General features: G+C 56.7%; 1 protein-coding gene across 2 annotated transcripts; it reads left to right on the forward strand.

Moving 5' to 3' along the window:
* Positions 1 to 194: 194 nt before the first annotated feature.
* UBQLN4 (ubiquilin 4) lies at positions 195 to 12,706 on the forward strand. Of its 2 annotated transcripts, XM_063357647.1 has the most exons (11): positions 196 to 412; positions 2,605 to 2,756; positions 5,288 to 5,493; positions 5,826 to 6,088; positions 7,332 to 7,490; positions 8,202 to 8,427; positions 8,777 to 8,916; positions 9,362 to 9,445; positions 10,074 to 10,189; positions 10,835 to 11,012; positions 11,474 to 12,706. In XM_063357647.1, exons 1-11 carry the CDS (start codon positions 254 to 256, stop codon positions 11,624 to 11,626), a joined length of 1,836 nt encoding a protein of 611 aa, XP_063213717.1. In that variant the 5' UTR covers positions 196 to 253; the 3' UTR covers positions 11,627 to 12,706. The 2 variants fall into 2 exon arrangements, with proteins under 2 accessions (XP_063213718.1, XP_063213717.1); XM_063357648.1 differs by lacking the exon at positions 9,362 to 9,445 and having other exon boundaries at positions 195 to 412.
* The last annotated feature ends 7,045 nt before the right edge of the window (positions 12,707 to 19,751 follow it).

The raw sequence follows: 19,751 nt of genomic DNA on the forward strand, positions 1-19,751 counted from the left end.
TCGGTCTCCCGGGGGAGCCGCTGGGGATGCTGCTGGGGGGGCCGCACGGCAGGCAGCTGCCCTCTCCCTGCCCCTTTAACACCCCCCCCCGCCCCGCTCGGGGCGCTGCAGCAGGTCCCCGCCGGGCCGCCAGGGGGCGCAAGCGGCGGCGCGGGGGCGGGGGAGGGGGGGGGCCGGAGCGCCGCTCTCTCGCGCGGCGGCGCGCGCCGCCTCTCTCTGGTGGCGGCCCGGGCTGGCGGGGCGGGCGGCGAAGATGGCGGAGCCGAGCGGCGGCGGCGGCGGCGGGCCCGGCCCCGGCGGGGAGGGCGAGGCGGGGCCGGGCGGCCCCGGCGGGGCTCTCATCCGCGTCACGGTGAAGACCCCTAAGGACAAGGAGGAGATCGTCATCGCGGACGGCGCCTCCGTGCGCGAGGTGGGGGCGGGGGCGGGCCTAGGGGGGTGTGGAGGGGCGAGGGGGGCCTGGCTTTGGGGTGAGGGGACCTGGGGGGACCTGGCTTTGGGGTGAGGGGCTGAGGGGACCTGGTTTTGGTGTGAGGGGCTGGGGGAACCTGGAGGGGCCTGGTTTTAGGGGGGGGTGAGGGGCTGAGAGGACCTGGAGAGGCCTAGTTTTGTGGGGATGAGGGGCTGAGGGGGCCTGGAGGGGCCTGGTTTTGGTGGGGTGAGGGGACCCGGGGAGGCCTGCGGTTGCGGGGAGTAAAGGACTAGGGATCTGAATGCAGGGGCTTTTGGGGGAGGGACCTGGCTTTAGGCAGGCGGGGAGGACTTTGGAGGGGAACTGCGGGTGCCGGGGGGCCCTTGGAATTGGAGGAACATAGCTTTGGGTTGGAGATGAGGGCTAGCGGGACTTGGAGGATTTTTGGGAGACCTGGATTTGGGTTGGCAGGGGAGCTGGGGGGGCTTGGGGGGCACTCCTGGCCTTTGGGGCCTTGTGGGAGCCAGGCTCGGGGGAGCTGGGAGACCTGGGTGAGGGCAGGGGCTTGGCGGGGGGCTTTGAGTGGGGAGGTGACACTTGGGATGGGGACAGTCCCGGTGGGGAGGGGCCAGGATGGTGCTGGGCTAATATGTGGGAGGGTTCGTGGATGGGATGGGGGGTGAGGGGCTTGGAGAGTGGCTGTATGGGGAAGGGAGCTTTGGGGTGGATGGTGGCTGTGGGGAGAGGGCTGTGAAGGATTGGGGTGGGGGTCTGGGGGCTCGGCCTGCGCGCTGGGCTGCGCGGGGTGCTGGAGGGAAGGTGTTCCTTGAGCGGTTGGTCTGGGAAGGGTGCTGCAGTGGGGAGAAGTGGCTTTGGGGGCAGAGCTGGAGGAGTGTGTATGAGGCTGCCTGTGGGGAAGCAGCTGGTGGTGTGGGTCTGGACGCTGGGAGGCAGATCCCTCGGGCGAGAGGAGGGGCGCTGGGCAAGTCTTTTGGGTCAAAGGTTGGATGGAGCAGAGGAAAGGGAACATCAGCCCTTCCTGCGAGGGAGCTTCACAGGGCACGGTGGCATGGGGCAAGCGGGAGGGGGCTGGAATTTGCAAGGCCTGGCTCAAGCGCTGTTGGAAGTGGCTGTGCCCACTGGGACAAGGTGTCATCAGCACGGCTTTCGGCTTCGTGGCTTGCTGCATGCTTTGATCTGGGGTGTAGGGCACGAGGTTGCGGTGTGAAGGACCTGACGGAGATCTGTGGGGAGCAGAGTTGTGGGGTAGGCAGGGGCTGTAGGACGCGTGGCCCTCCTGCTCCTTCTCGGTTGGCTCCTGAGAGCCTGTGGGTATAAGTGTGATGTTAAGTGAGGGGCTTTGTGCAGAGGAGGGCACAAAGCTTTGTGACCAGGATGACCTGGGGTCAGGGCTGCGCTCTCCCAGACACTGGTTTTGAGGGTTCTAGTGCGAAGGCTGTGAGCTCCTCTGGGGCAGGTGTGTGCTTCTCTTTCCGTCCTGGCCTTTCCCTCTGATTTCCTCTAGTTTGTGGCTTCCAAACGCAGGGCTTTTTCCTTACAGTTCAGGTTGGAAATGTCCCAGCTGGGCTAGCAATGACAATCGTATTGGCAGGTGTTAATCCCACCCCATCACAGAGTAAAGAAGAGGTGTCCGTGTTACGTGGCGTGGCATGCTCATAGGGAATTCAGTTGCAGAAATAGGAATTGGAGAAGACCTAGTTTATTTCCATTGGCTGATAAAGGATTGTTCCCTTTTGCATAGAGCTCTGTCCTGTATTAAATCAGAGTTGGGCTTTCCTTAGGAAAAAAAATCAAATGAGCAGAGACAAAAAAAAAAAGTTCAGTCATTCAGAGGATAAATGGTGTATTTGGATTAGACCTAAGAGACACACTTGGTCTGGCTTTGGAAGCCTTCACCTCTTCGTGAGGTAATCGTTCTATTCTTTCAGAAATTTACTCAGCATTATGTAAATGCAGAGCTTGTCTTTGTGTTGTTTTTTTTTTCTTAACACCTCAGACATCCTCAGCAACTGGTGACTGAATTGGTACCTGCATGGGCTGCTTTTGGGTGAGGTACTGGAGGACTGTCAGTTCCTTATGCCGTTTGCATAGTGGATGTAATATCTGGAGTATTAGCTTTAAATTTCTGGTCTCGGTCCTTTGCCTGAAAAATGCTTTTGTTTGTTTTTCAGTTCAAAGAAGAGATTTCCAGGCGGTTTAAAGCCAAACAGGATCAGCTGGTTCTGATCTTTGCTGGGAAGATCCTGAAGGATGGAGACACGTTGAATCAACATGGGATCAAAGATGGGCTGACTGTACACTTGGTCATTAAGACTCCACAGAAGTAAGAAGCTGTTTCATCTTGGGGGGGCTGAGGATAAATGGATGATGCGGATAAACAGTGGTGGAGCACTTCTGCGCGGTTGGCGACTGAAGCGGAGTACTTGCGTGAGGCCTGAGTGCCGGTTTTGGGGTGCGTGTGAGTCTGGCAGCGGTGATCTGGCAGGAGAACTCTCCCAGGCGCTCTCCCTGCCACGGCTTTGCTGTGCAGCTGTGGCGTTTATCGTTTGCCCTGTCTTTTCCCTAGGTTACACGGCGCTGTAAGTTTGTGGCAAGTACCTGAGGGAGTTGACTCTTCTTTAACACAACTCGTGTATGTGGCTTTGCGTATTTTGAGCCTTTATAATTTAGTAATCGTGAAAGAACCCATTGGAACTTGATACTAGGTCTAACAAAGATAAGGTGCTGTTAACTGAAATTACTTTCACAATGAATTCGTGTTGAAGTTGAAACCAATACCCAGTTTTTCTTTTGCTTCCTGTCGTATTCTCTGCTCTGAGCCTGTGCTCACGCTCTCTTGGGTGCCACGGGAGGCATGCTGCACGTACAGAGCACTAACTGTAGGGCAGAGTGGTGTTTCTGTGTGGTACCTACAGTATGTCTGCATGGGCAGGTGCAGACAGGTGGGTGCTCCACCTCAGTGGGAGTGTGCGGAGGCTCGGGATGTATGACCACGTGCACGCAGCGGTGTGGTTGTTAGGTCAAGTATAGTACTGCAGGCACACCCTGGGGTGGCTCCCAGCTTGGACACGGCTCGCTTATGTCCATCTACACCGTGTAGCTTGGCCTGAGAAAGGGACGCAGGATTGACCGCAAGGTCCTGCAGGCTTTTCCCAGTGCTGCCCGATGGAGTAGCGGGCACGGAAGGCTCTTGGGAACGGTTGGTATACTTCAGGCGCAGCCGTGTCTCGTTGATCTCGAAACCCCCTTTGCAACTGTTTCTCGGGCTCCCTGCTGCAGTCTGATGGGACTCCCGGTGAGCTAGTGGGGCTGTGTCTCTTTGTGCGGTTCTGCTGTCCCTTGGGAGAGCTGCCTTACTGGCTTAGTCAAGATTACTGCTTTTTTTTATCCCCCCCTTCTCTTTTTTTTGCAAAGACAAGCAAGTGTATTGTCGGCTTCTGCAGGAGGCCTCTCTCTGGATTGTGCATCTCCAGGTAGCCTGATAGCCTGATGCTGTTTACCACTGTCTCCACAGCAAACTGCGGTACTTGTGAACCATTTCAAAGGGTAAACAAGAGAGCTGTCCCGGGTTGCTCATTTTTTTTTTCCCCTGCTAATAGTCATAGATAAGTGCTTACTGAAGACATTACAGCCTCTTCCTGTGCTGCGAGAAACCAAGTGACCTTTCTCCAGCTTCCTTCTTCCTTTTTTGTTCAGCTTCCTTTTTGCTTTGTTTCCCCACTCTCTGCCTCCCTCTCAGTGGCTGCTGCTTTTCAGCAGCAGCAGTCAGGTGAGTCTGGAAAGTGGACAGGGACCTTCAGGTTTGATTTTTAAAGTCCTAGAATAAGAGTGAAAAAGGAAAATGAGTTAGAGAAAGGACTTTTTCTTGTTTTGGAAAAAAAAAATAATCAGGAAATGTTTGTTCTTTTTTACTTGTCAGTGGCATAATAGCATTATTTGAGGCAAGTAAAGTGAGTTTTGTGGTCTAATTTCATGTGAAAGCTCCTCAGCACTAGTCCAGGACTCAACTGTCATGACTGCAGGTGCTTCAGAGAATCTTTAAATGTTCTCTTTCAAATTCCAGTAAAAAGCCTAAGGAGGAACTGTGATTACAAGGTATTAGCTTGGGTTGGTTTATTCAATAAAGCCCACGTCCAGCATCTGCTCCGCTGTGGCTTATGGCGCAGTGTCTGCACGTGTGTATTAAAAGAAGCTCTAGTCAACTTGTGTTGGATGGAGAAGCCTTGTGTGCAAGGTGTGGCGAGATGTGAATTCATAGCCCAGCCGGCCAGAAACATTCTGTAGCTTCATGGGGCAGATGCTGGTTGCCTCCTGCCTCAGTTTCCCTATCTGTAGAGCAATGCTGATACTTAATTTTGCCCCCAGGAGCACTGATAGGAATATTCAGTGCATGGGAGGATTTGCAGAAAAGCAGATTCTTGTTTACTCCATGCGCTAGCCCTGCTGTAACCTCCTGTGGTTTCTGTGGGAGCAGCAGGAGGATTTTCCTGTTTGGAGCAAACTCATTGCTCAAGGATATAGCTGAGGTAAATAGTTCAGTGCGATTCAAGGAAGAGCTACATACAACTCAGGGTAAGACCAGTCAAGCCACTTTGTGTGGGCCAGCATAAAATATCCGGGGCTGTTAAGCATCAGGCTGGGAGGCAGATTCCAGCAGATGGAAGGCATCTGGGAGCACAGCTGTGCGTCCGTCCAGGCAGGAATGGAAGCAGCCAGGGCTGGCTGCTGTGGGGACAAGAGGCGCGAAGGGAGGCTCGGTCGGTGTGGGCTGCACTGTCCTGTGTCCCCCACAGAGGCCTCTGCTCACCGTTCCTGAATCTCACGAGTTTAATGCCTTCTTTTGTTTCTTCGCAGGGTCCAAGATTCAACATCTGCTGCTTCTGCCCCCAATGCTGCTTCTGCCCCCACTGCAAACCCTTCTTCTCCTGCTGCCCCGTCTCAGCCTTCCACATCCAGCAGCGCCGGTTCTGACACAGGGAGCGGCAGCAGACGGAGCAGTGGGTCAGGGACCATGGGAGGTCCTGGAGACGGAGGCCCTAATAGTGCTACATCCATCCTGTGTAAGTGACAGCTGCGAGAAGGTGTGGCCCGAAAGAAGAATTTCCTAGGATTAGACCAAGGAGTTCTTGACCCCTGCAGTTATCTCTGCTTGCTGTAGGCTTTGCATGAGTCGTTTCCACCAGCGTACCTCAGTTTCCCTGCTCAGGATAATGCCAAGGCCCTTGTTGAAGCATGTGTAGGGGGTGTCCTCCCTCAGAGTTGGCTGCCGTAGGAATATAGGATACCCCTAGATTCGTGTGGGTGCAGCTCAGCTGACGTGCTTGTCCTCTTTTTGCAGCTGCCGACAGTTACTGACTCACGCCTCTCTCCCCGTGTGTTGTTCCCTCTCCAGCTGGCTTTGGTGGCATCACTGGGCTGGGCAACCTTGGGATGGGCTCTGCCAATTTCATGGAGCTCCAGCAGCAGATGCAGCGGCAGCTGATGTCCAACCCAGAGATGCTTTCTCAGATCATGGAGAATCCCTTGGTGCAGAACATGATGTCTAACCCTGACCTCATGAGACAGATGATCATGGCCAATCCCCAGATGCAGCAGCTCATGGAGAGAAATCCAGAGATAAGCCACATGCTGAATAACCCGGAGCTCATGAGGCAGGTGAGTCAGCACGCCAGGGCCTGTTTAAAGCATGTTCAGGAGAATCTTTGTGGACCAGCTCCAGTGTCTGCTCTCCAAAGGGAGTGTGTGAATGCCAGATCAGTGATTTTTTAGACATCTCTTCCTTCCTGCTGTAAGCCCCCCACAAACAGATGGTGGTCTTGAGTTATCTGAATACTCGTTACTCAACCCACATACTTGCAACTCTTATTTCCCTTTCAGGGCTATTGAATCCATCAGGTGTTGGGCAAAAAAGGGATGCTGGGATCATCCTAGCGTGCTGAATACGAGGCTACTGTGTTCTGATTCAGCAAGGGGAGTAAAAGCAGTCATGGAGAAGTGAAGCTACTGTGAAAGCTTTTTGTTTCTCTCTCGTTCTCTTGATAGATTAAGTATAGGCTACAGAGCTGTACAGTCGGTATTTTACTACCTGTGTCAGTGGAGAGCACTAGTCGTAGGCCGGGATCCTAGAGGTCTCAATTTTCTGTACAGTCCCAGAACAGAGAGGACCCACGCCCTAGAGGACTGGCTATCTGGAAGACCGAAGGTTCATCGGAAGGGAAGCATAAGGGATGAGTGAGAGCCTGAGTGTTAAATAGCCTTTGACAGGACTCTGCTGTTCCCCCAGGAAGACTTGTCAGGAGGTCTTTCTGGCTCGTTGCTGAACGAGCCTAGTTTCCATCTGCTTCTTGGTTATCTTTCTTTCAACTGTGTCGGCCATACATGAAATTCCAGAGTTGCAGGACTAAATTGTGAATGGTCCGTACTTAAACGAGATCTGGATGTTCTTTGTGCAGGGAGACCCATCGGAAGTCTGGAGAGGGTGAATTTGTGGGTTTTCTTGAAATGGGAAGGATCCAATCTCTTCCACCTTCTCAGTTTTTGAATGCAGTCCATCTACTTTGAGTGGGAACATATGGGTGTTAAATGTTTGGATGTCCTGATACTGCTTAGAAACAAAACAATCTCATCCAGCTGAATTGAGGTTGAGAAGGAAGAGAGCTGAGCAAGGATGGGAGGAGCCAGGATCCCTGGGCTCTCTTTGCTTGGATAAATGATCTCTCTGCTCTCTGGCTGTGAAACGGGTTTAATTATACTCTTTCTTCTGGGAGCTGAGATTTAACTCTTTCAGTGCTTGGCTGGTAGATCAGTAGAATACCGCTGGGCTGCTAATTCTGATCCACTCCGGCCTTCCCGTGGTGCACATGGGCCTGAGCTTTCCATGTTTTCCTCCTTCTCCCAGACAATGGAATTGGCTCGTAACCCTGCCATGATGCAGGAGATGATGCGGAACCAGGACCGTGCTTTGAGTAACCTCGAGAGCATTCCAGGAGGATACAACGCCCTGCGCCGGATGTACACGGACATCCAGGAGCCCATGTTTAGTGCAGCCAGGGAGCAGGTACGGACTGAAATCCCGTTAGTGGGTTGCAGTGTGCTGAGTATGGGAAAGGGCTCTTTCCCCGACCCCTGTGTTAACGGGGCAGCCTTCCCCAAGCGTGGCTGTTAACCCCTCCTGCTCTAGATGATGAATGAGAATGTTGGGCAGTGCCCGTCGTGTGGTTTTATTACGCGGTTCGGTGTATCTGAGCAGAGACCTGCCCTCCCTCCTTTGGTCTCCAAGCAGGCTGGATGCCAGCCACCGCCGATGCAAAGGCCCCATAGCTTCGTTAGCGCAGCCCTCTGCTCTCAGCCCGGCTTACTGTATTAGCTGGAGCCTGACGCCTTTGGATTGGAGCTGGCTGAGATCCAGCTGGCTCGAAGCGCAGGAGGAGTGAGCACAGGTCTGTCTGCAAAAGGCCGTGCAGACATACTCCAGTCTAGCATTACCTACTGGTATGTCCGGGTGCTGATTTTACATGGATGTTTTGAAGGCCTGCATTTGGGAGCCAAATCTAGGGCTGTGGCCACTTCTTGAGCCTGGTGATTTTCTGACCGAGGTGTGTTGTGGATTACAGATTTCTCAGGAGGCAAATTATGGCGTGTGTTTAGCAAATTCTGGGCCTGGATGAATATGATCGGCTGTTCCCTAGCTCACACAGTGGTGGGGTTAGTCTGACGTTCTCTACTGGGGCTCACTGATTACGGCTATTTCTTTTTTCTTTTTCCCTAGTTTGGCAACAATCCTTTCTCTTCCTTGACGGGGAATTCTGATAGCTCAAGCTCTCAGCCTTTGCGGACGGAGAACAGAGAGCCGTTACCGAACCCCTGGAGCCCCACGCCCCCTGCTTCCCAGAGCCAGGCACCCAGCAGCGAAGGGAGCACCGGCTCAGCAACCACCCAAAGCACACCGACTGTATCCAACCCCTTTGGGCTGAATGCTGCTAGCATTGGGGCTGGTACGTAACCAAGAGAGGAACCGGAGGGTGCTGCTGACTGAAGAGGTCACCCACGCTTCCTTGGAGGGCGGTTTCCTCTGGCATTTGAGTGCCTGCCAGTGGCTGCTCTCCAAATGAATGAATCTAGCCTGGCTGCAAGCACAAATGTGTGCCTGTCGGAGGGTTACCCTGAGGTCCCTGCAGCCCTCGAGGGCATGGGGGAGCGGCAAGCAAAGCACTACCATTGCTGTCCACAGCGATATTCCCTGTTGGCCAGGGGATGAAGTAAAGGCATTGGTGTTATATGTCGTCTTGTATTTCAGGCAGCACTCAGGTTTTCCTTTCTCTTCTCTTCCCTTTCCCCTTGCAGGCATGTTTAACAGCCCAGAGATGCAAGGCCTCCTGCAGCAAATTTCTGAAAACCCTCAGCTGATGCAGAACATGATCTCTGCCCCTTATATGCGGAGCATGATGCAAACTCTTGCTCAGAACCCAGACTTTGCAGCACAGGTAAAAGTGTTACAGTTGTCTTCTCTTGTCAGGCTGGCCGTGAGCACAATGCTTGTGATCTGCTTCTGTGGTTGGAGTGCTTCCTCTTGCAAAAACCAGAGAGCTGAGTGAATGTAGAGTTTCGTTGTGTTTTTTGGTAGCTTGAAGGCAGTCGCAGTACTGAACCCTGTGTCTTAGCAGAGCCCCTAAGAAAAAAAAGTGGCTTTCAAAGGGACATGGGAATGAGCCGCCTTTTTCCCCTGGCCAAGTGGTCCCTGTTCAATACTGTTGCCAGGAATTGAGCTGTCCTGTTTCAGTCCCCATTAGCATTAGGGGAACGTGTTGAAAAGCCCAGGGAAGGAGACAGGGGCATGACTGACTTGTTCTTCATGGCTTAGTTATGTAGGGCTTAACAGCCAGTGGCAGCAACCCTCTGACCCTACCTACGTGTGCTGTCTCTTGCTAGATCATGGTAAATGTCCCCCTCTTTGCTGGGAATCCACAGCTTCAAGAACAGCTCCGCCTTCAGCTCCCTGTCTTCCTGCAGCAGGTAAAGGCCCCTGTCTGGCCCTGTGCTGCTCTCGGCCCCCAGGCTCCAGAGCTTTTCCATCCTCTGTAGGAGAGGGAGTAGCTCGGCTGCTTAGTCAAGTGGATGAGGAAGCATGTGGGCTCGGGTGGTCTGGGCTGTGAAAGAAAGGGGTTTGCACAGGGGAGAGAGAAAGGAAGAGCTTATTTAGACGAGGCAATCTAAATTAAGTAATCTACCTAAAGGTGGGCTTCGAATTAGACTAGTTAAGCTACATGAAACCCCTGTGTGGACAGCCTCTCACTGTAATGAGGTTACAAAAATTAAACGAGCTAATTGTGCTAGAGCAGCTGGTTCACTCAGGTAAATCAAATAAAATCACTTTAATTCCAAAGGCATGGGCCCCCAGTTCTAATCTGATTCACCTAGTTCATTTAGGAAATTTGATCTGAACTCTCTGAGTATCTGTAGATGATGAGCCCTGCAGTCTGGAGACTTGAAGGAGGAACCAGACTCGCAGGTTTGCTCTGGCTGCAGGGCGAGAGGCGAAGCTCTGTGCTAATCGTTGTTCGGATTTAAAACTGGTGGATCTCTGGCTGCCGAAGCTCTCGCTGTTTGGTACCGCTGTGTCTTTTTTTGCCTTTGTTCCCAGATGCAGAACCCAGACTCCCTCTCCATTCTCACCAACCCCCGCGCCATGCAGGCGCTCCTCCAAATCCAGCAGGGACTCCAGACGCTGCAAACGGAGGCCCCAGGACTAGTGCCAAGGTAAAGAGCGCTTCGGAGTGGGTTTCTGCAGGCAGAGATGACATGCTTGATAGCAGCAGGCAAACTAGCTGTTGATTCATCGAGGAGATCTGCTTAGGGCTCTCTGTCATGGGGACTTCTCTGTGTATGTGTGCGCCTGCAGGCCTCTCTGCGTTCCAGCTAATTAGCACTTTCTGCTTGTTTGTACTTCACGCGGGGAAGTCCTTGACCTTTTCTTTTTGGAGACAAGGTTTGGAAACCACTTGGTCCCTCCTTCGTCTTTTGTTTGCTGTATTCGGTATTGGCTGAACTCAAGAATTTTATCTCTGGAGAGCAGTCTGAGATGCGCAGCCACAAGGTTGGGTGGGTGCTTTGGGGCGGACTGGTCTGCCGGCAGCCCGCAGGCCCTCTCTCCTCTGGCAGCGTGGGTCACGTTCAGTCTCTGCAGTTCCTTTCAGGCCTGCGCCTCTGTTAGGATTGCGTACTCCCAGCACCGTGTGTGACCAGGGTACAGACGCAGCCAGTTTCATTTACAAAGCTGTCCGGTGGTACGGGCCTCAGCGAGGGCCAGCCTGGCAGAGCCTGCCGGTTACCCTGCTGCCCGGCACTCGGGGGACACCCAGAAGTGCCAGCTTGCCTCTGAGCGTGCCCTCCCTTCCTCTGCAGCCTCGGCTCCTTCGGCATGCCTCGAATGCCCCCGTCCTCCACAGGAGGAAGCACAATCCCGGAGAACCCCGTTCCCTCCGCTTCAACGCCGGCCAGTGCCTCTCCAGCTGGGGGTGGTAACCCCCAACAGCAGCTCATGCAGCAGATGATCCAGCTGCTGGCCGGAGGAAGCTCTCAAGTATGTAATGCCCAGCTGCATGCCGATACTTTTCTGGGGAGGGACATCTCCAGGGTGAGCTAGAGGATGTTCCGATCGTCCCCCTCCCACTCTAGGGATGTGGTCCCCAACAGGTTTCTCTTGGCTGTGGTGCTTTATGCCGGGTTTGGTGTCTCGGGCTGGCTGGTTCTTTGGGGTGTGGTAACCCTTTGCGCAGGTTTGAAGCTAAGAGCGGCAGGGATTCTCCCCGCAGTGCTGCTCTCACCGTAGGTACAGAACTTGGACTAACCGTGTGCAGTGTGGCTGCTGTGCCAAAGCCCGTGGCGATGCGGGGAGTATTTCGGCGATGTGGGGAGCCTGGCGTATTTCAGTACCCCTAAAGCTGAGCTCAGGGTCCCGCTCAGCCGCCGTCGCTGGCCCTGCCCGTGTTGCTGTTGCTCTCTGCTGTCTGACTCTAAGGTCTTTGTCCTTTCCCTCTGCAGGCGCAGAGTCCTGAAGTGCGATTCCAACAGCAGCTGGAGCAGCTGAACGCCATGGGCTTCATTAATCGTGAGGCCAACCTCCAGGCGCTTATAGCCACTGGTGGAGACATCAATGCAGCTATTGAGAGACTGCTGGGCTCCCAGCCTTCCTAAACTCTTGTCATGCTGCCCCACAGATGTCAGCACATGCATCCATACACATGCACAGGGGGATCTTTCAGGAAAGCCCACCATCATTTTCATATCTGACAGCTGTCCATGTATTTAAAACAAAAAGAAACAGCTTAACCCCTGACCTTCCTACTAAGTTAAGATTTCATGTTGAAATGCTCTTTAACTGGCTTGTATGTGGATTCCAGTTCTCATCGTGGCCACAGAGACTTCAGATGTGTATTTTTTCCTAAATATGCCCTCTGTCTCAGACACTCTTCTCTCTCTCTCTAGATGGTAGAGGCGATACTTCTAGTTACTTACCTGAATGATTGTGTTTTGAGTAGCTTGATTTTAACTGTACATGATTCCCTCCCCCAGCCCTCCTTTCAGGCAAATATTTAAAACTTGAGCCACGTTTGGGTTTTGGTTATTTCTCCCAGCATCTTATTGGGAATGGATCAAAAGAAAAATTGAAATGACCTGGAAATTTCTGATGTCGTTTGTCTTAATGTTCCATTGGATGAACTGAGCCTGTGTCCCTCGCGTACAGGTGCCTCTGATCTCCTGGTAGAGGGCTAACGTGCATGAAAATGACTGTTGAAGTATGGCCTCTTTACGCTCTTGGGATGGTGTAAAGGAGCCTCGATGCCTTCGGGGATCAGGCTTGCTGTTCTTGAACTTGAGTTGAAAGTGCCGTGTAGAAGAACGTGTTCGAAAGGTGTGTTTTTGCCCGAGCGATGTAGTTCTCGCGCGGTGGTGGCAGGGGTTTGTTGACTCGTGTGCTCAGTAGGCTCGTTCCTGAAAGTGTAAAAACAAAAAAGGAAATCGAAAAAAAATACGTTAACAATCTTTTCGCTTCACTGGAAAATGTTGAAGTTCATGTTATTCCCGGTTTAGATCCATCCCTCGTCCCGTCCCCCCCCCCCCCTCCATTTTGGTGTGTTTGAATGTTATGACTCTCCAAGAAACTCCCCAAGGACCAGCAGGGTGATATTTTCCCAAGAGCCTCCATGGCTGTGTAATTTGCATACCATTTTTATCAAAGAAAAATAAATGCGCACAACCATCTGTCTCCCTGCACTCCATGTATCTTCCTTGATTGCCACATTGACGCTGATTGAGTTCCCCTAGTTATTTGTGATTAATCTGTCTTGTCCCCCATCCTTACCCCGTGCAGACGGCGTGGGGCGTCCTTCCCCACCTGGCCGGGCTCGCTTCCCTCTTGTGGCAGGAAACCTTTTGGATGCTGAAATACTTCGGAAATGCTGAAGGTTTGCCCCAAACCTGACCCCAAACGTGCCCGTTTGGAAAAGCTTCCTTTGAATTAGGGACTCTGGAGCATGCGTAGGACAAACCGACAGTGACTTGTAGTTCCGCGGTATTTGGATGACCTGATGCACGGTATATGAGAACCCAGCGGGTTCTTCTGCTGACCCCGAGGCATTTGCTGGCGGCTGGTCAGTGCACGATGGATTTTACCCCTGCTTTTCTGTAGCCACCAGTGTTTGCTGATAGCTGGGTGTTAGCGTTCTGGTTTTATTTTGTTTTTAAAGCTTCTTTTTGTAGGGAGGATCGGGCAGCGCGAGGGAACGGGAGGAATCCCCACGCTGCTTTCTTGTGTACCTGTAAAACCTGCTGCGCCCAGCTTGCTTCTGAGTGGGAGATGGGATCTATCAGTAATACCCCGGCTTGTCGGAGACCGTAGGTGGAGCAGCAGTTGCTTGAGAAAACACGGGAGCGCGCGCATGCCTGCCTCTGTGTGTGCGCATCGCAACGAGACTGGGGCGGTTTAGAGGAGGATTCGGAAAGCCTCGCCTTAATCTCTCCTCTTGGAGGCCGTGCACATACATGTGGATTTCTTTGTGCAGCCTCCTCCTCAAACCTAGAACGAATTTGCAGAGCGTTGTGTAAGGATGGGTGCTGAGGTTCCTCATCGCCCCGGCAGGCTCAGAGCTCCTTCCTGATGTTAATCGGCCCCTTTGCAGCTAAAAATGGACTTACAAAAAGGCCTGTGCAGTCCTTTGTGATCTCTTAGGTTTGGCAGATGTCCGTTGCCTGCACTGAGGTCTGGTTGTCTCTGCAAAGGCTCTGTCCCCACGTGAGCCAGCTCCTGCAGAGGAGGACGGGGTGACGGGGTAAGCGACGGGGAGCAAAGAAGGTGGCTGGCGCTGCTGGGTCGCGGGGAGCGGAGGCAGCCCCCCCGTCTCTGCCGTAAGGTTGTGCTCTGCCTTTGAGCCTCTTCGAAAAGCAGAACTGGTCCCAAACCCTGTTGTTTGTGGCGAGCCGCGGCCCTTCCAGCTCCCTCCTCCTCGGCGTTAGCGAGATGTGCTGATGTGGTGTAAATCACACCAACGCGAGGGATCCGGCTGCGTCGGCGGGCGAGCTGGCGCGCTGCTTGCGGGCACCTTCGGATGCTGGAGGGACTTTGGAGGGTCCGGTGGGTCCAAAGCAGTGACCCCAGCGCGAGGGAGGGCTCCTGCCAGGCCGGAGCAGGCAGTGACGCTTGGGCAGGGCTGGGGTGATGCTGGCGCTGAGCTGCTGGGTGCCTGCGAGCGAAGCTGGCTGGCGATACCTGCGTGGCGCTGGGCTCCTGCTGGCAGCGTGGGCAGGCTGCTGGCAGCCACCGAGGAAGATTAATCTGCTTCTTGTAGAAGTTCTTCCTCGGGTATTTTTTTCTTAAGCTGAGGTCTTGCTTTTGTAGAGGGGGCTCTGAACAAGCGGGTGGAAGCCATTCCCCAGCGCTTCCCGCAGAGGGAGGGTAACGGTTGTCGTCTGTCGGGGGGGAGAAGCGAGGAGGGGGAAATGCTGAGTCTTCCCAGGCCGTTCAGTCCCCAGTGTCTCGCTGCTCGTTTAAGCAGGGAAACATATTTCTCCCGTCTCTCCACGTCGCAGCATCCGCTCTTATGTCAGTTTGACATCATTCCTCACCTGCTGCCAGCCCACCAGCCAAGGTGCTAAAATAAAGCTAACGGGGCAGGCTGCTATCTCAGCGTGCAGCCTCTGCTTGCATCTGATGTTCAGCTACCAGCTCTCCACCTTCCCCCGGGCACTTTGGCAAATCTGCCACCCTCCCCCCTCTCCTCCTTCCCGCTCCCGAGGGGCTTTCATAGAATCACAGAATGGTTTGGGTGGGAAGGGACCTTGAAGACCATCCCGTCCCACCCCCTGCCCTGGGCAGGGCCACCTCCCACCAGCCCAGGTGGCTCCAAGCCCCGTCCAACCCGGCCTTGAACCCCTCCAGGGATGGGGCAGCCACAGCTTCTCTGGGCAACCTGGGCCAGGGGCTCACCGCCCTCGGAAGAAGGAATTTCTTCCCCACATCTCATCTCAATCTCCCCTCTTTTGGTTTCAACCCATTCCCAACGTCCCGTGGCTCCCCTCCCTGCTCCAGAGTCCCTCCCCAGCTTTCCCGGAGCCCCTTGAGGGACTGGAAGGGGCTCCAAGGTCTCCGCGGAGCCTTCTCTTCTCCAGGCTGACCCCCCCCAGCTCTCTCAGCCTGTCCTCCCAGCAGAGGGGCTCCAGCCCTCCCAGCAGCTCCGGGGCCTCCTCCGGCCCCGCTCCCACAGCTCCGTGTCTCTCCTGTGCCGAGGCCCCGGAGCTGGAGGCAGCACTGCAGGGGGGTCTCCCCCGAGGGGAGCAGAGGGGCAGAATCCCCCCCCTCGCCCCCCTGCCCACGCTGCTGGGGATGCAGCCCAGGCTGGGGGGGGTTCTGGGCTGCCAGCGCACGTTGCCGGGGCGTGTTGGGCTTCTCACCCCCCAGCGCCCCCAAACCCTTCCCTCAGGGCCGCTCCCCCTCCCTCCATCCCCAGCCTGGGTTTGTGCCTGGCGTTGCGGCAGCCCCGGGGCAGGACTTTGCACTTGGCCTTGCTGAACCCCATGACATTGGCACGGTCCCACCTCTCCAGCCTGTCCCCATCCCTCTGGATGGCATCCCGTCCCTCCGGCGTGTCACCGCTCTGCACAGCGTGGTGTCGTTGCCAAACTTGCTGAGGGCACCCTCAATCCCACTGTTGGTGGGATTCCACAGGGGATTCATGGGATCACGTTGCCCACAAAGCCATTACACAGCACCGGTCCCGCGCGCTGGGGCGAAGTGCTGAGCTCGGAGCCCGGGCAGCCGCTGGCCTCGGCTCTGGGCAGGGATGTGGGACCAGCAGCGTCCCCCCCCAGCCCCAGACCCCGTCTCAAAACAGGGGAGAAGAGCCGGGAGCGGAGGGCTTGGGGCTTCCCCAGCAGCGTGGCAGGAGGAGGGGGCTGCCGGGTGGGACGCGATGGAGCTGGGATGGACGGAGCTGGGATGGAGTCTCCAGCCCTGCTCCCCAGCGCGTCCCACCTCTGCCCGGCCCGGGCTGGGGAGGAAAAAGCGGCTTTGGAGAGTGGCGGGGAGAGAGGTTTTTAGGGAGACAGGAATCCCTTCCAGAGAGCTTTCCCTAATCCCGGTGATGTGCTGGTCGGAAACCCTCTTTCAAAGGAACAATTGCACTTTCTCGCTGTCGTCGCTCTCCTTCCCCGAGGAATTGCCCCAGGCTGTTCCTTGCTGACTGTTCCCTCTCCTTCTTTCCTGATCAATAGAATTAAAATGTCATGGAAGGGGCGCTTTCCCCAGCAGGTAGCGGTGAATCCGGCTGATGGATTTGGAGAGATTGCTGCTGTCAAAATATTCACTTTATTCCTTCCCCCTCCCCGGAGAAGAACCGCAGCTTTTTTTCCCAAAAAACACTTTCAACTTGGAAACCCGACCTCTTCGATGTGGAGGAGGGAGATAGGGCAGGAAACCAACATCTAAATTTCTTTGAAAAAACCTGTTTTTTCGCACTAAGGTCCCCGGGCCGTGGCGTTACCTGCCGCCCCAGCCCTGATTTACGGGGGTGCGAGCTCAGGCTGACCCTGTCAATGAACGTGCTGCAAGAGGGGGGGTCAGTGGGGAAAGGGGTTCGGAGGTCAGGGAGTGGGATAACTTGGAAAAATGGACGTATGTGTGTGTGCGCTGAGCTGCTGCTCTTTGCTCGGCCAGGGGAGCCGTGAGGGAGGGCGCGCGGCGGAGCCGGCCGCATGATGCTCCTCAGCCTCTCTGCTCAATCCCGTGGCGTTTTGGGGCGGAACCCCACGATTTAGAGAGGGGTTGGGACGGCGCTCGGCTGCCGGCCAGCGGGCCCTGACCGTGTCACTCTCACGTCCGAATTCACCTTGCTCCGATTGGGTTTATTTGTAATTTTCTCTGGCACTTCGATACCTCATTCCCTGCGGCTCCCTGCCCGGTCCTGGCCGCGTCTCCCCGGGGTCGGCAGCGCCCGCCGGCGGGGAGCCCGTGCCCGGGGCAGGCCGGAGACTGGGATTTGTTGTTTGCTCCCCTTGACATTGGAAACAACACAATCACAAGTCTTCCAGCCTGCCCCGGGGCTGAAGGGCACGCGGGCGGCCGAGGGGCGGATGGAGAGCCCTGTCGGAGCTGCCCTGGGGAGAGAGAAAGGGAGAGGGGGGACGTTTGGGCACCTCCTGTCCCCCCACCCCGGGTCCGCGCCTGCCCTTGCCTGGCCCCATGCGGGGTTGGGTTGGGGCTGGCGGATGCGCCCCTGGGTGCGCGAGGGGCTGCGTCACCCGCGGAACCCGCTGGACGCACCGGGAGAGGGTCCAGGGTGCCGGAGAACAGCCCTGGGCTGGCAGCAGTGACGCAAAGGACAGTGGTTGTGCCCCATGGCCCGTCCCCCCCCCCCCCAGTGCCAGCCATGGGTCTGAGCCCCAGCTCAGCCCCGATCTCCTGTTTGGGAGCCCGGGGTGTCCGTGGACGGAGGAGAAGCATCCTGTGGGAAGGGTCTCTGCGTTGGGCAGCTCTCGCGGTGCCAGGGTGTTCAGTCCTGCCCTGCTCCCGCTTTCCTGGGGGTCCCGGTGGGAACGTCCCCGTCCGTCCTCCTGCGTTCCCCTGCCCCGGGAGACCCGTCTGGGGTGCGGCCGTCAGGCGGCTCCTCCACCAAGGTTATTGCGGCTTATTTTAATCCTGGCAGACAGAGCAGCGCGCGGTGAAATACGGGGGCGGTCAGGGCTGCTGCCCCGCGAGCGCGGCGCGACCCTGGAGATGAGCCCCCCGCGCTCGTACCGGGGGGAGAGGGCAGCGGGTGCTGGGGCCGGGTGGGAGAGGGAGCGCGAGGAGGTGCAGGGGCGATGCCGGGGGGGGGCCGGAGCAGGGCAGGGGGTGGCTCTCGGCCCCCTCAGCCACGGCGAAACGCCGCTGCCGCGTGCGACGGTCGCGCGGAGCATGGGGTTGGCACCTTGGCTGGATGCGGGTGCGCAGCACCACACGCCGTGTGCGCCCCACGCGCACCCCGACGGGCACCCCATTGCAGGGCACACCCCATGTGTGCCCTATAGACGCCCACTGCACGCCTCGCACGCCCTGTCGTGCACCCCATTGCACGGCAGACCCCAGGCACACCCCATAGACCCATTGCACACCCCATTGTGCACCCCCATTGCACAGCACGCCCCACGCGCGCCCCAGAGACCCCACTGCACACCCCGTGCACGCTCCATCATGCACCCCATTGCGCAGCGCACCCCATTGCGCAGCACGCCCCATGCGCACCCCGTCATGCGCCCTGTGTGCACCCCACGCGCACCCCATCATGCACACCTCGCACGCCCCACACCCCGTGCACACCCCGTTGCACAGCGCACCCCACGCGCACCCCGCCGTGCGCCCCGTGCACGCCTCATCGAGCACCCCGTTGCACAGCACGCCCCATGCACAGTCCGTAGACCCCGTTGCCTCCCTCGCACGCCCCACACCCCACGCACGTCCCACCATGCACCCACCCCATTGCACAGCAGACCCCATGTGCACCCCCTAGACCCCATTGCACACCCCGTTGTGCACCCCATTGCGCAGCACACCCCGCGCACACCCCGTAGACCCCATTGCACACCTTGCACACCCCACACACGCCCCGTCATGCACCCCATTGCCCAGTACACACCCTGTACACCCCACTGCACACCCCACACATGCCCCACCATGCACCCCATTGCACTCCAGAACCCCTATGCGCCCTGTAGACCCCATTGCACAGCACACCCCATAGACCCCACTGCACCCCCTCACACACCCCACACCCCATCACACACCTCACGCCCCCGGCTCACCTGGGGACCGTCCGTCCGTCCATCCGTCCTCCCCAGCGGGGCAGGAGCCGCGGTAACGCCCAGGAGTTGGTGGCACTGGTGGCACCTCGGGGCTGCCCCTGCCCAGCCCAAGCAGGGTGCGGGGACCATTTGTGGGGGGCCACCATCCCTCCCCCCCCACCCCGCACCACGTCCTCCCCCCGCTTTGGCAGCGCAGCGTCGCTGGAGCCGAGGGAGTTCCAGGGGAGGTGACAGCGGTGCGTGTCCCCATCCCTGTGGCACCCCCCCGGACAGACACCCCCCCGCCCCCTCCACGGACAGCGGGGCAAGGGGGGGCCAGGCCCAGGTTGCCCGAGGCCGGGGTGCCCAAGGCCGGCAGCTGCCGACGGCTGGGAGCCCTGTGGCGAGCCGGGCCGGGCAGGAGGTGGCCTCGGTGACAGCGTGAGCGGCGGCCGGGGCAGGGCCGGGACTGGGAGGGACGAGGACGCGGCGCGGCGGGGGCCGGGCTGCTCCGGGGAGGGGGGAACGGGCTCGGGGTCGGGTCCCCAGAGCCCGCGGGGGCGAGCGCGGGGCTGGGCGGGCACGTGTGAGTGTATGTGTGTGTGTGTGACAGTGTGTGTGTGTGTGTGACAGTGTGTGTGTGAGTGTGAGAGTCTTTATGTGTGTACGTGTGTCCGTACGTGTGTCCATACATGTGTACGTGTGTCTGTCCATGTGTCCATACGTGTGTCCATACATGTGTACGTGTGTCCGTACATGTGTCCATACATGTGTCCATGTGTCTGTCCGTGTGTCCATACATGTGTACTTGTGTCTGTCCATGTGTCCATACGTGTGTCCATACATGTGTATGTGTGTCCGTACATGTGTCCATACATGTGTCCATGTGTCTGTCCATGTGTCCATACGTGTGTCCATACATGTGTACGTGTGTCCGTACATGTGTCCATCCGTGTGTCCATGTGTCGTACGTGTGTCCATACATGCGTCCATACATGTGTACATGTGT

Source organism: Chroicocephalus ridibundus, chromosome 21 (assembly GCF_963924245.1).
Source record: "Chroicocephalus ridibundus chromosome 21, bChrRid1.1, whole genome shotgun sequence".
Taxonomy (NCBI): Eukaryota; Metazoa; Chordata; class Aves; order Charadriiformes; family Laridae; genus Chroicocephalus; species Chroicocephalus ridibundus.

Coding starts and splice junctions, on each gene's coding strand:
- UBQLN4 (XM_063357647.1), top strand. CDS start 254: ATGGCGGAGCCGAGCGGCGGCGGCGGCGGCGGGCCCGGCCCCGGCGGG. Junction 7,491..8,201: donor TTAGTGCAGCCAGGGAGCAG/GTACGGACTGAA, acceptor CTTTTTCCCTAG/TTTGGCAACAATCCTTTCTC. Junction 10,190..10,834: donor GCCCCAGGACTAGTGCCAAG/GTAAAGAGCGCT, acceptor CTTCCTCTGCAG/CCTCGGCTCCTTCGGCATGC.